This window comes from Apis mellifera, linkage group LG13 (genome assembly GCF_003254395.2).
Source record: "Apis mellifera strain DH4 linkage group LG13, Amel_HAv3.1, whole genome shotgun sequence".
Taxonomy (NCBI): Eukaryota; Metazoa; Arthropoda; class Insecta; order Hymenoptera; family Apidae; genus Apis; species Apis mellifera.
This window is the reverse complement of record NC_037650.1, coordinates 10294975-10308651: the sequence shown is the minus strand read 5'-3', so window position 1 is coordinate 10308651 and position 13677 is coordinate 10294975. Positions and strand designations below refer to the sequence as shown.

General features: G+C 28.5%; 1 protein-coding gene across 1 annotated transcript; it reads right to left on the bottom strand.

The window, feature by feature from the left end:
• Positions 1-1113: 1113 nt before the first annotated feature.
• LOC551250 (microsomal triglyceride transfer protein large subunit) lies at positions 1114-11911 on the bottom strand. Its single transcript, XM_623641.6, has 5 exons — positions 11231-11911; positions 9850-9873; positions 6633-6826; positions 4498-5154; positions 1114-3172 (listed from the first exon to the last, which is right to left on the bottom strand). Exons 1-5 carry the CDS (start codon positions 11295-11297, stop codon positions 1430-1432), a joined length of 2685 nt encoding a protein of 894 aa, XP_623644.3. The 5' UTR covers positions 11298-11911; the 3' UTR covers positions 1114-1429.
• Between the last annotated feature and the right edge of the window lie 1766 nt (positions 11912-13677).

The following is a 13677-nucleotide window of genomic DNA, read 5'->3' as shown; positions in this document are numbered from 1 at the left end:
GAGCTGGTTCACGTGGCCTGCTCCACGATCTTTTTCGCTTGATATTGTTGTAAACAACCCATTTTTCATCGCCAGTTATCGGTCGTTTTAAAAATGGATCATTTTCATTACGTTTCTTTAGCAAATCGCAGCTGTTAATGCGTTGCATTAAATGCTTTTCTTTCAGTTCGTGAGGAACCCATGTATCGAGTTTTTGAACATAGCCAAGTTGTTTTAAGTGGTTTTCAATGCATGTATGTGATACATGAAGCTTCTCCGCAATCTCACGAGTTGTACTGTGACGATCCGAATCGATTATTGCTTTGATTAGGTCGTCGTCAACTTCAACTGGACGATCAGAGCATTTTTCGTCTTTGAGTGAAAAATCACCAGAACGAAATTTGTCGAACCAATTTTGACACTGCCGTTCTTTTAAGGCTTCGTCGCCATAAACAGCACGTAACTTTTTGTGAGCTTGCGATGCGTTTTTCTCTTTGCGAAGATAAAAAAGCAAAATATGACGATAATGTTCCTTTTGATTTTCCATTTTTCAACGAACGCCAAACGAAAACTACGCAACCGATCAAAAAACTTTTTTTATCGATTGACAGTTGAATTGCCAACTATCAAATAACAAAATGTGTTTTACATTTGGACTACGCCAGCAAACTTAAAAATTCAACTGAAGCCATCTATGAGTGAAATCCGCAATTACTTAGTTGCCAACCCAATATTTCGTTTATATCTATTACGTGATATTTAAAAATGAGATTTCGATGGAGAAAATATGTAATATATTTTAATGCTCGATTTTATTAATTTCATATATCACAAATCTTTTTTTTTTATATATATTAAATTTTTAGATTACATAGAATATAATATTTTCAACAAGTAGATAATGTTTTTATTATATTATAATAAAAATATTTCTTGTGTAATAAAATATTTATTATTTATAAGTTATAAAATTCGCGAGGAAAATATGGAGAATACGATATATTTTTAACCATCTATCTAATCGATTAGATTTCTCTATTTATTTATATCTATTTGCAAGTAATAAATATAAAGACTATTTTAAAATTAAATAATTAAATCGTATCAAAAAATAAAAAATATACGGTAAAAATAGAAACAAATAAAATAATTTGAAATTATAAAATCGTTACATAATAAAAAAAAGAGTTTAAATCAAAATTGAATTGTGAAACAAACTAATCATTGGAATGATTTCGCGTAATAAGATTTCTCTTCGATCGAGAATTGTAAATGCATCAATTATACTTACTTACACAATAATAAAAAATCTCTCGCCTTATATCTTTGTTTCACATGTAACGCATGGTTTCTCTTTCTGCACATGGAGGAAGAATTTGATATCCTTTACAATTGTCTTTGTATATTTTATAAAGTTTCGTGGCAAACTTTAACAAAACCAGTCTTCAATTCAACCAGTAATCTTGGAACACATTTCGTTATTCTTTCTGTTCAACAGATAAGATTTACCAGGATTGTGCAGCCTTATCCTCCTAGTCTTCCTCAGCTTGTGCCTACTTCCGGCCACCCTTTCGACCTTGTACACTTGATACTTGACCACGTTCTCTGGTTGGCTGAGTTTCATGCACAAAGAGACAGGTCCAGAAAAGTCCACGTCGGTGGCCAACTCCAATTTGGGCTCCATGGTCATGGAGAATTCGGCCATGCTCTGCACGAAGTCGGATCGCACCTTCGCCCCTCCTTGGATCACCACTCCAGCCTTCAAATCTACCAGAGACTGGGCATTTCTGGACCACAGACTCAGTTGAATCTGTCCAGCTAAATCGAAGCTGACCGCGCCCTGAACGTCAATCTCAATCACGATCCCCGAACCCAGTGGGATGTATTCGTTGTGATAGTGGATTGAGGACAAGGCTTGGAAGGCTGGGGTCCGTTCAGACCCTGTGCCGGACCAGACGTGGCCCATGAGCTCCCCTTGGCCAGAGAAGAAAACGAACGGCCTGATGCCAACTCCCAAGAAATCTAGCTCCATCCCTGCCGTGGCAGGTTCGTTGTCTTGGATATCTTCTTCCTCAGACGTCGAGACGAAGCTTCCTAGACCCCCCGCGAACAGGCCAAGGGAGAATAACGCCTCCTCGTGGTCCTCCACTTGGAGAATCACGTCCACTATCCCACGTTTCATCAATCCTGAGCTGATTTCCTGAATGGTTACCAGCGATCCATTGCTGTCTGGCGATCTTAAGAAGCTTCTAGTGAACGCTGTGCTTAAACCTTTTTGGGAAAACACGTTATAATTAACGATATCTTTCCCACTTGTGCTTAAGACTTCGTTCAAATCCTTGGCTAATCGGGGATCTTTTTCAGAAACCTGTTCCAATCGTTGACTGAGATACTTGCGGACCTCGTACGCAGGATCTGTGCCTGCCAAGTATTCCACGAGGTGTCCAACGTCTTCCTTCGACGGGCCTGTTTCCAGAATGATATCCAGGGCCAGAGTTCTGGCGCTGCTGTCCCTCTTGGGTCCACCTATTTGATAGAAAACACGTCTGGCTGCTTCCTTCACCTCGGATGTGATCGAATCTTTGGGCAGAGTAGCTAAAGCTTTCCAGGCAGCAATGCTGAGCGACTTCTCCTCACTTGTCGCAAATTTTAACAATTTAGGGATCGCAGTTTTGCTTCTTAAATTTCTCAACGCTCTAAGGAACTTTAATTTGCACTCTTCTCCCGTGCAACTGTCCAGGCCAATTTCTAAGCTAGTCCTTGCTTTTTCTATGGCAGCTGGAGATCCTAGATGGCGTGCCATAGCTGCCGCAGTTAGGGCTAACGTCTCTGCTACTTTGTCGTTTGGATTAGTCTCTTCTGACCGTTTCAGAATGTTTTTAGCGATATCTGCATCTGGAGTTGGGGACAAGGACAGGGCCCAGAGATATCTTTCGGTTTCGTCGCCCCTTTCATCCTGTTTCAGAATCTTCATGGCTGCTTGATGACTCGCCACGGTTGAGGCCACGCCATACACGTCCAATAGTTGCGGTTTCAGTTGACGATATCGGGGACTTTTTAATATTTTCAATAGCTCGTCTGGAGAGGCTGATCTGACTAGAGGTACCAACTTGAGGAACGCAGAGGCCGATTTCCCTGTGCCCAAAGCGTTGCTCTCCAAAGCGTTGCGATACTCATCGATTGTTTGTTCAATCTGAAATTATATAATACAAAAAAATAATAATTATTCCAAAGTTTTTATATTATCTCCTTCTTTTTTAAAATTTTCTATTATTGGGTTGGCAACTAAGTAATTGCGGATTTTTTTTAGAAAATCAAAGACAATTTTTTCATGGAACTAAATAACTTTATTCTGTAATGTGTTGCCCATTTTGATCTTTTGCCATCTTTCAGGTAGCATCACAATCCCATGTTCATAAAACTTCTGGTTTTTATTAGCAAAAAACTGAATCAGGTACGATTTGATATCATCATCATTATTGAAATTTTTACCATTCAAGGAGTTTTGTAAAGATCGAAACGAAAAGTAATCAGATAGTGCAAGGTCAGGACTATATGGTGGATGTGCAAAACATCCCAACCAAGCTCCAATAATTTTTGCCGAGTGACCAAAGATATGTGTGCTTGCATTGTCATGATGGAATACAACACTTTTTCGATTTGTCAATTCGGGCCGCTTTCTTCAACTGCATTGTTTAATTTCGTTAGTTGTTCAATGTAGACAACAGAATTGATCGTTCGGTTGGGTGGTAAGAGTTCAAAATAGACAATTCCTTTGTAATCCCACCAAACTGATAACAAAACCTTCTTTCGATGAATACCAGCTTTTGATGTTGTTTGAGCTGGTTCACGTGGCTTGCTCCACGATCTTTTCCGCTTGATATTGTTGTAAACAACCCATTTTTCATCGCCAGTTATCGGTCGTTTTAAAAATGGATCATTTTCATTACGTTTCTTTAGCAAATCGCAGCTGTTAATGCGTTGCGTTAAATGCTTTTCTTTCAGTTCGTGAGGAACCCATATATCGAGTTTTTGAACATAGCCAAGTTGTTTTAAGTAGTTTTCAATGCATGTATGTGATACATGAAGCTTCTCTGCAATCTCACGAGTTGTTTTACATTTGGACTACGCCAGCAAACCTAAAAATTCAACTGAAGCCATCTATGAGTGAAATCCGCAATTACTTAGTTGCCAACCCAATATCTTCAATGTTTAAGAAAATTAATAAATTTTCATTTCTAACTATTTTTACGATTTACGATAAATCCACTTGTATTTTTTAATTTTTTATACTGTCTCGATAAGATAAAATGATAATAATTAGTAAGCTCTCATGAGTAAACGAATAAGAGGAAACAGTAGAAAAATAAACATTTCGATTTAAACGAAGATAATTCTTTCTGTCACGCTATTGATTTTAACAACTAGACAACTGATTTTACATCGATGTTAAACTATTACGAGAGAGAAGGTGAGCACAATAAATATAAAGTAAATGAAGAAACTCTTCGAGCTAACCGTGGGACATCCGGTATCGGGGCACGCAAATGGCTCCAACTGAAGTTCGATACTCGTCTCCCTGCATCCAGGTTGCACAGCAGCAACAGCCTGCTTCAACGTATCGGCTTGCACGGTTTTCGCGTTCAGCGTGCCAGGCAACAGTTCGAGTGTCCTCTCTGACGTAACTATGGTGCCCATTTCCGGTCTGGCGGCGAGCACCATCCTGTGCCTCTCCTCGTCACGAATCAAGCTGGGCAAAAGGAGGTCTTGCGTGAGCTCGTACGTGGAATTGCGGCTGCTCGACACTCTCACGTCGAACGACGGATTTGGATGCCGTTTCCTTGACGGCAGAGTGCTCTGCTCGCACGATGTTTTACGTTTTCCCACTGTTTCGGGGCCGAGGGAGTGATAGATGACCGTGCAGAGACCGGAGGCGTCACGCTCCTCAACGTCGTTGTCGAACACCCTGTATTGGAGGAGACTGGCAAGGCCGCGTTTCAAGTTCGCCGAGGAGACGCTTTCTGCCGGATCCGTGAAGATCGATTGCACCTCGCCGTTCCTCCATACTAACAAAAGTGGATTCTTTGATAGGGCGTTTATTCTTGACGAGTGCTCGATGAATCCTTCCGGTTCCGGCGCCCTTCGAGATTTGATCCATAGTTGCGGATGATAAAGCTGTGGACAATGTTTTTTTTTGTTAACAATGAGATTAATGATTTAAAATAATTTAAATAATATAATTGTTAATAATAATTTTTTTGAAGCTTTCTCTTTATACGCAATTATACGTTATATTTATATTAATTATTATTACTAATTATTATTATATTAATTATAATTATGAAAATTGTTTATCATATTTTGAGTGAAAATTGGGATAATGAAAAGGAGAAGGATAAAGAGTGAAATTGAAAAAAATGAATTTTGAATTGATTAGTCAACAAATATTTTTTGGAAAATGATTATCATGACAAATATTTGTTTATTTATATAAGTTTATTATTTTATTAGAATTATTTGAATATTTAGTTTTTAGGATTAAAATTTTGGAAATTTAAAAATTTTATTTTAAAGTTTATGTATATATATACATTTTATTATAGTTTAAGATAATACTTTAGATAATGAGTTTATAAATACATGAGATAATAATTTTTTTGAAGCTTTCTCTTTATAGGCAATTATACGTTGAAAATTATTTATCATATTTTGAGTGAAAATATGGATAATGAAAAGGAGAAGGATAAAGAGTGAAATTGAAAAAAGCGAATTTTGAATTGATCACTTTCAAAAAATATTTTTTGGAAAGTGATTATCATGACAAATATCTGTTTATTTATATAATTTTATTATTTAAATAGAATTATTTGAATATTTAGTTTTTAGGATTAAAATTTTGGAAATTTAAAAATTTTATTTTAAAGTTTATGTATATATATATATTTTATTATAGTTTAAGATACTTTATATACTTTAGATAATGAGTTTATAAATACATGAGATAAAAGTGAAGGAATTACTCATTTATCGCAAAAAATGATAAGACATAACTTATAATATAATTTATCTTATTATTATGCATATATATATGTATAGATAATTAAATATACATAATAAATATATAAATAATTTATTTTATGTTTAATATATTTTAACTAATGAAAAAATTTATTATTAAAAATTAAAAATTATTTTTAGTAATAATTTTGAAAGCATGAAATTGATTAAAAATATAATTCACAATATCATTCATGTTATGCTTTAACCTTTCAAAAAAAGGTTATCACAATTTTATACTGACATCTTTTTATAACTTATTTACTTTCAATTTAAAATATATTCCATTTTGTAATAAATAATATATTTTTAAACAAGAATTTATAAAAAGCATAAAAATTGAATCATTTATATCATAAAAAAAAAATTCCGGAAAATAATTATGCTTAAATGTTACATCTAATTTAAAAGTATAAAATTGTATTTCAAAAAAGTTATATAATCTTGCCATTATTGCTGTGAAAGATACCAGTATTCCATTACAAGTTAATGAGATAAAGATAAAATATTAATAAAATTAATAACAACATATTACACGATACATTCAATTATTCAACTCCTTTTCATTAATTCGATATTCAAAAAAAAACATTTACCTCGATTCTCAACAAGAAGGTATCTCGATCATCCGGTTTCCGCCAAACGGCAGTCACGTCCAACTCGCCGGTCAAACGAAAGCCAACATCTCCACTGGATTTCGATGGAGCCGCTTCGCTAAATAGCAAAGTCGTTGTCAGTTTATATTTCAGCCCGCTTCCCAATTGCCAGCCTCTGGTAGCTCCGGCCACGGCTGCAATAATCACGCACACTTTCCAGTACATGATCAATAATACAACAGTGACGAATTCTATTAAAGCCTGTATTTAAAGAAGAAACTCGACGCGACAACGCGTAAGAATTTTGATATGCGATCCGGTAGAGAATCACTGGTCGACTGACTAATATTGTTACTCTTGAATGACTCGTTTATAAACCGATGGAACACAGTGATAGTTGACTGTGTGTTCGAGTTGTGGTCCTACAAACAGTATGGTATTAGTGGACGTGTTGAGTATCGTTTATGCGCGATAACTATGTATGATGTTTATGAAACGATTGTGGATTTATGAAATACTTTTTACTGTTCTTTTCTTTTCCGTTTAGTGATACTGTGGAGAAGAGAATAAAAGAGTTTTATTCGAATTTTGAAATATTAATTATTGTGTGATTGTATATACAAGTAAAAAGTTTGAATTTTTGAATATAGAAGAATAATATGTATAATATTTTTATTTATAATAAATAAAAATAAATTAATTGTTTAAATTGTATTAAGATTATATTCTTTTAATTATATAATAATTATATATAATTATATATAATTACATATAAATATATATAATTAGTAATTTCCTCATTCAATCTGATCATGAATCAAAGATAATGTTATATGCACGTATAAAAAATAATATAAAAATAATTTTATTTTCAATGTGCAATATTTTTTAACATTCCATTCTTTTATTTAGATTTATTTATTGTTTTTAATTTAAAATACTTGATTCTGAAAAATTCATTTTTACAAATAATTTATTTCTTTTTAAATCATTATTGAAATAATAAATTAATTTATATATATATTAAAAAACTTAAGCATTTTTTCTGGAATTTTCTTATATTATCGTATTTTATCAACAAATTATATACATGTAATTATACTAATACACATAGTATAATTATTAACTGATACTAAATATTTCCAATTTCCAATAACATTTTTATCAACATATACGTACATATACATATATGCTTTAGATTTAAATTAAATGATTATATAAATTATAACTTAAATAATATTCTATTTTTAACCACTTTTAAATAATATACGCAGAAACTTTTCCTTAATTGTATTATGCTTATTAATACAGATATTGCTCTTGAAAATCAACTTGTAAATCTGCTTTCAACTCATCAACTCATAATTAATCTCTCTATCGTATCTTTACTTTCTACATTATTAGTCTGACGTGAGATAATAATAATTTTAAAAAAAGACTAGAATCTAGTTATAATTATAATTATAATAACATGTTTGTAAAAGCATATATAAGATGCTTCAATGCAAACACATATTACAAGTATGTAAATTATATGAGTATACCAAGAGAAATAAGTTCACACGATTATACAGAGTGACTCAAAAATACTACAAAAATAAGAAAAATAAATTACAATAATTTTATTCATTTGTTCTACAACTATTGTTATATTGAAAAAAGATTTTAGCATTAAAAGTTGTATTATAAAAATTTATTACATAATAAAAGCAATATAAAAATAAGTATTAATTAACAATATTGAATGATTTAATAAATAAATATATTCTTTGAAATCAATATCAACACAATAGAATAATACATCATTTTTCATGTCATCAACAGAATTTCTTTTCATTTATTTTAAAAACATATTGAATTTTATATACTTTAATTATACTTATTATTCTTCATATGTATTTTTATATTTTTTAAATTGATAAATTGATTTTATAAAGCGGAATTTCTCAATTTTTAATATTAAAATTAAATAAAGGAAACGATTGTAAGATACTAATTGCATTCATTTGTTCAACGTTGTTTATTTTAGAAATTAATATTTTTGGATCACCCGATATATAGGCATGCGCATACCTAACGTATACAGAATCGTCACAGTCTGGATCGCTCTTCTAAAAACGACGAGACACGTTGTGTAGCGTATAGAAAGATGCATGCATATGCAGGGGGGTATTCTTTGCTTGTGTAGACAAATCACACATAGTCACACAGTCGGACGATAGGCACCGTTAATTCACGGAGTCCCTGCTACACGACAAAGACACGGAAATGGTACCTCCGTTCATATAATTGAGCTAATCATAAGGGCAAGCCGCTAAAAGCGAACATTTTTTGTGTTGAATTAAAAACTTCTTCTAAAATTGAAAAATGAAAGAGAAATTAAGTAGAAAATAATCGTCATAAACTAAAAAAAAATAATAAGAAAATTTTTAATTAAAATTAAAAAATTAGATGTCACGATAAAAATTAAAAATTAAGAAAAGTAGTGAATTTAGTAAAATACAAAAAAAATTAATACAACAAAGATTTTTTCAATTACGATAGAAATTGTTTATTAATTGTTTATTGCTTTTACTGTTTCCTCGATTAATAACTTTTTCTTCAAAATAATAATTTTCAGATTATGTAAATCTGATTTTTTAGACCGAGAAAAAATTGCATCTACTTTCCAAACTTTCTTAAGCGGTACTTTTCAATGAGAAATCTAGAATTATTTAAGAGTGATTCAGCTTTCTATTTTTTTATATTTTTAATTTTATATTTTATAATTCTAATTATATAATTAAATTTAATCATATAAAAAATAGTAATAATTCTGAAAATTTGTATTATTTATTATTGAATCTAATAATAAATTTTAAATTATAAGAATATTTATTTAAATTTTAAAATTTAAATTTTCAATTTATAAATCTTAAATAGAAAAAATATCAATATTAAATAGAATAAAATCTTATCATCTCTTATTATACTAAGTTACATTTGTTAGGAGATCATACATTTGTTATCTCGCCAAACAGGCTCTCTATTTCTTTCTTATAGACCTTGACTTATATAATATCTTCAACTACATATTTTACCAAAAAATTTTACTGCATTACGACAAATAATGTATAATTAAAAATGTCATCTTTTACTCTTTATTTTTCCTCAATTTTTTTCCCAACTGAGATGATAATTCTCGTGAATTTAAAACAAATGGTAAATATTAATTTACCTGGTGCCATTTGACAGTAAGAACCTGAAAAAAAAATTTTTTAATTAGAGAAAATCTTCGATGTATTATGATGTATTAGAATGATTAAAAAATAATTTTTCGTTCAATTAGCAATTTTTTTGTAAATAAAATAATTATTTCAATCGAGTCAATGTTCTGAAGGACGCAACCTCGATTAACCAAACTCGTATAAAACAGACACGAAAAAGGATTGAAGATATATAAAGAAAGAAATTCTGTATTGATAATTAAACGTGATTCATCAAATTCCATGTACGTTAGTTTCCTTTCAAACTGTATATTTTTAATAAAATTATTAATTTTTTTTAATTTCAATAAAAAAAATGATGAATTTTTATTCCATAACATGTATAAATTTCTAATAATGTATAATAATGTATATAATGTATAATAATGTAATAATGTATATAAATTTCTTGATGAAAAATCTTATGGAATAATATTTAGTAATCTTGGAGGACCAAAGAATTAATTTTTTATGATTTAATGTTGAAATTAATATTCATTTAACTATAATTAACTAATAATTATATATTATATAATATATTTATGTAATGGTATAACAAGAAAGAGATGATGTTCCATAAAAAATAAAATTTCATAAATAAGATTTTATTTTTGAAAAAACAATTTTGAAAATTCTATATAATTTATAATTAATCAAATGAATTTAAAAGATTTCAGACTATTCTGTAAAAAATATTTTTAACAAAAAATTTTAAATAATAGTTTTTTTTTATCTATATAGATAATATAAGAATTATTTTTAAAAAATTATAGTTTTAACATGAGTAATATAAATTATAATTGCGATAATATTTTGTTATTTCAGTTTTTAAAGTAAAAAATTATCAAGAATTTATGTACATAAAAATTGTAATGAATAACTATATTAAATTAAAGTAAGGAATTTTGATATATATTAATATGTTGATCTTAATAATTTAAATTAAAAAAAAAAATATCCATGATTTTACATTATATTATTTATTTTGTTTATAATAAATTAATTATAGAATTATCAATTTCTTTCATTAAAGTGAAGAAAAATATTATTAAATTAATAATATTAATAAAATTGTCTTCTTCCTTATCTATTCTCAAATATTTTAAATAGCACATTCTCCTAAATATATTACATATTTGTATAATTTTTTAAAATTAAACTCCTTGATTCCATTTAAAAATACAAAACAACTTCTAAATAACTTTGATACAAACACCAAATACTTCTATCCTTTTCCGTTCATTTTAAATCACGAAAAAGTTCGAAATTAGCGGGGATGACAGACGCGGGAAAGTGGAATGATAGATTGAAACGTGAAAGCAGGCGGACCAACCAAGTAAGTTGGTAACTCACCGAAGAGCGCCAGAAGGTAAACGAGAGAGACGGTGAGCGTGGTGACCGGCATTTCTGAACAGGCCATTCTTCGCTCGTTCTTCACGGACGATTTTCCTCGTGCCTATTATTCCAGTCTCTATCGTATTCTACGCTGTTACGTTCTCTACTCCTTCTACGAGTAAATTCCGAGTAATTAGACAGGACAAGCCTGCGTTATCGAACCCCGCGACCATCTCTGACATTCCCTTCCACTCTACGCGAAGCCATTACTCCTTCCACACTTGCGATATCACGAGGACCATGTACGAATCCCCTCCACCGGAACTTTTCCCACGAAGGAAGGAGAAGAATCGGAGCGTGGGGATATTTCGTGATCTAGTTTCAGAGACAAGATATATTCGGAAACGAAATGGATTAAATATTGTTGATTCTCTATGTCTACGTGATATTCTATGTAAAGTTGTTACGGTTTACATTGATAATGCTTTATGATTCAATAAGTGGGTATTTTTAAATACATGTAATACATATAAGTTTGCAATTTCAATAAAAATACAATAGCATTATCGCTGATATGTGAAATCGCAACGATTAGTATTACTCATTCTATATTGAGTTTTACAGACTTTTTAGTGCAGTGTAATTGAAATAAAGTATAAGAGAATTTTGAAATGTGTTTATGGAGTGACTCTTGTTGTTTCAATAATTTTTTAAATTGTGAATTAAATTACACCGTGTTGAAGATGATGAAAATACTTGTTTTGAGAAATATTGAATTAATTGTATTTAACAATTATATAATTATTTATGTTTAATAAATTAGTACGTTTAATTTATATTTCACGAAATTATTGAATTATTTTAACAAAAATCTAATATTTGTGTTTGTATATATTCTGTTGTGTGTGTAAAAAAAAATATATATATATATATATATATATAATGTAAATAATATAATATATTATATTTAATATATTTTTTTAAGTTTAAAAAAATTATTAAAATTATAAGAAAATTCTTGAATGTAATAAAATATTACAATATTGTAATAAAATAAAAAACTTTATAAACAAATAATATATTGAATTAATTTCATTATTCATATACTTCATATTTTAAATTGATAACTACAAATTAATTATTTTTAAATAATATTTATGTAATCATAATATATATATATATACATGTAATATAATAATATTTTAATAAATTATTCGTAAATAATATAATTTTTATATATTAATATTGTATAAACAATGACTAATATTTTTTTTATAATATTAATAATTAAAAAGTATAATTTCTACAATTGTAAAAAATTAAGTAAATTAAATAAATAAAGCAAAAGAAGAATGAAAAAATAAAATTTTTTTTATAGAAGATTTAATTAAAATAGAAAATATTGAATCTTATAATAATAAATAATAATAATAAACATTCGTTATTAGGATGAAACTTTTTCATAAGATTGCTTAGAAATCTTGAAACTAGTTATCTGCAAAGTTCAAATGAGGTCAAAGCACTAGATGTTAAACGTTGACACGCGTTAGAATTACTATAGCAAACATTTGAAAATTATTGAACTTTATTGGAATAAATTTCTTTCAAATATTAATTTTTTAAAAATTTCTGTAAAATAAATAATTATATTATTACTTTTATAAATTAATTATAAAATTTAAAATTTTGATTATATTCGAAAATCTTTTTTTGTTTTAAATATCATTCTTTTCATAAATAATTCTTTCAATTCTTTTTATGAATAAAAGTAAATAATTCCAATATATAATAAATTTTATATATTTTTTTAAAATTATTTTTATCTAATAAAATATAATTAATAATATAAAGTTTTTATAATATATAATATATAAAAATTTATATATTACATTTAATAATTATTCTTTTTCCAATATTTAAATTATTATAATTTCAGATACTATATTTCATCTTAAAATTACTTAAAATTCCAAGAAATGAATGATTGATAAATTAATAGGAAATATTTCATCATTTGTAAATATACATATATATTGCACCAACAATGTTAGCAAGTAAATATATATATATATAATCAATGATCTAAAATAAACATCCAAGATTAAAATAAGCATGCAAGAATTTGTTAAAATAATAATAAATTATGATGTCTTGCATTATTATAAAAAAATGAAGAGAAAGGAAAAACAATTATCATATAAATCCAGAAGTAAGAACTAAGAATTAAGAAAAATTTTGTTGTTTATGCTATTGATATAGAAATATTTCAAAATATTATATTGATTATTATATAATTATTATTATATTAAAATTTAATAAAATTTTAAATCAAGGAATTATCTACTCTATAAATAATGTTACTCTATATTTCAATATAAATTTATCAAATATTTGTTAATAATTAATATAATTTGTGGAATATATTTAAAAGACATTTTTCGATTCTAAAGAGTATTTGTTCAAAA

What these genes read in the sequence shown, in the direction of transcription:
- LOC551250 (XM_623641.6), bottom strand. Translation starts at nt 11,297, where the DNA reads ATGGCCTGTTCAGAAATGCCGGTCACCACGCTCACCGTCTCTCTCGTT. An exon ending in TTACCTTCTGGCGCTCTTCG is followed by an intron (nt 9,874 to 11,230) that starts GTGAGTTACCAA and finishes TTTTTTTTTCAG; the next exon opens with GTTCTTACTGTCAAATGGCA. An exon ending in CCTTCTTGTTGAGAATCGAG is followed by an intron (nt 5,155 to 6,632) that starts GTAAATGTTTTT and finishes CATTGTCCACAG; the next exon opens with CTTTATCATCCGCAACTATG.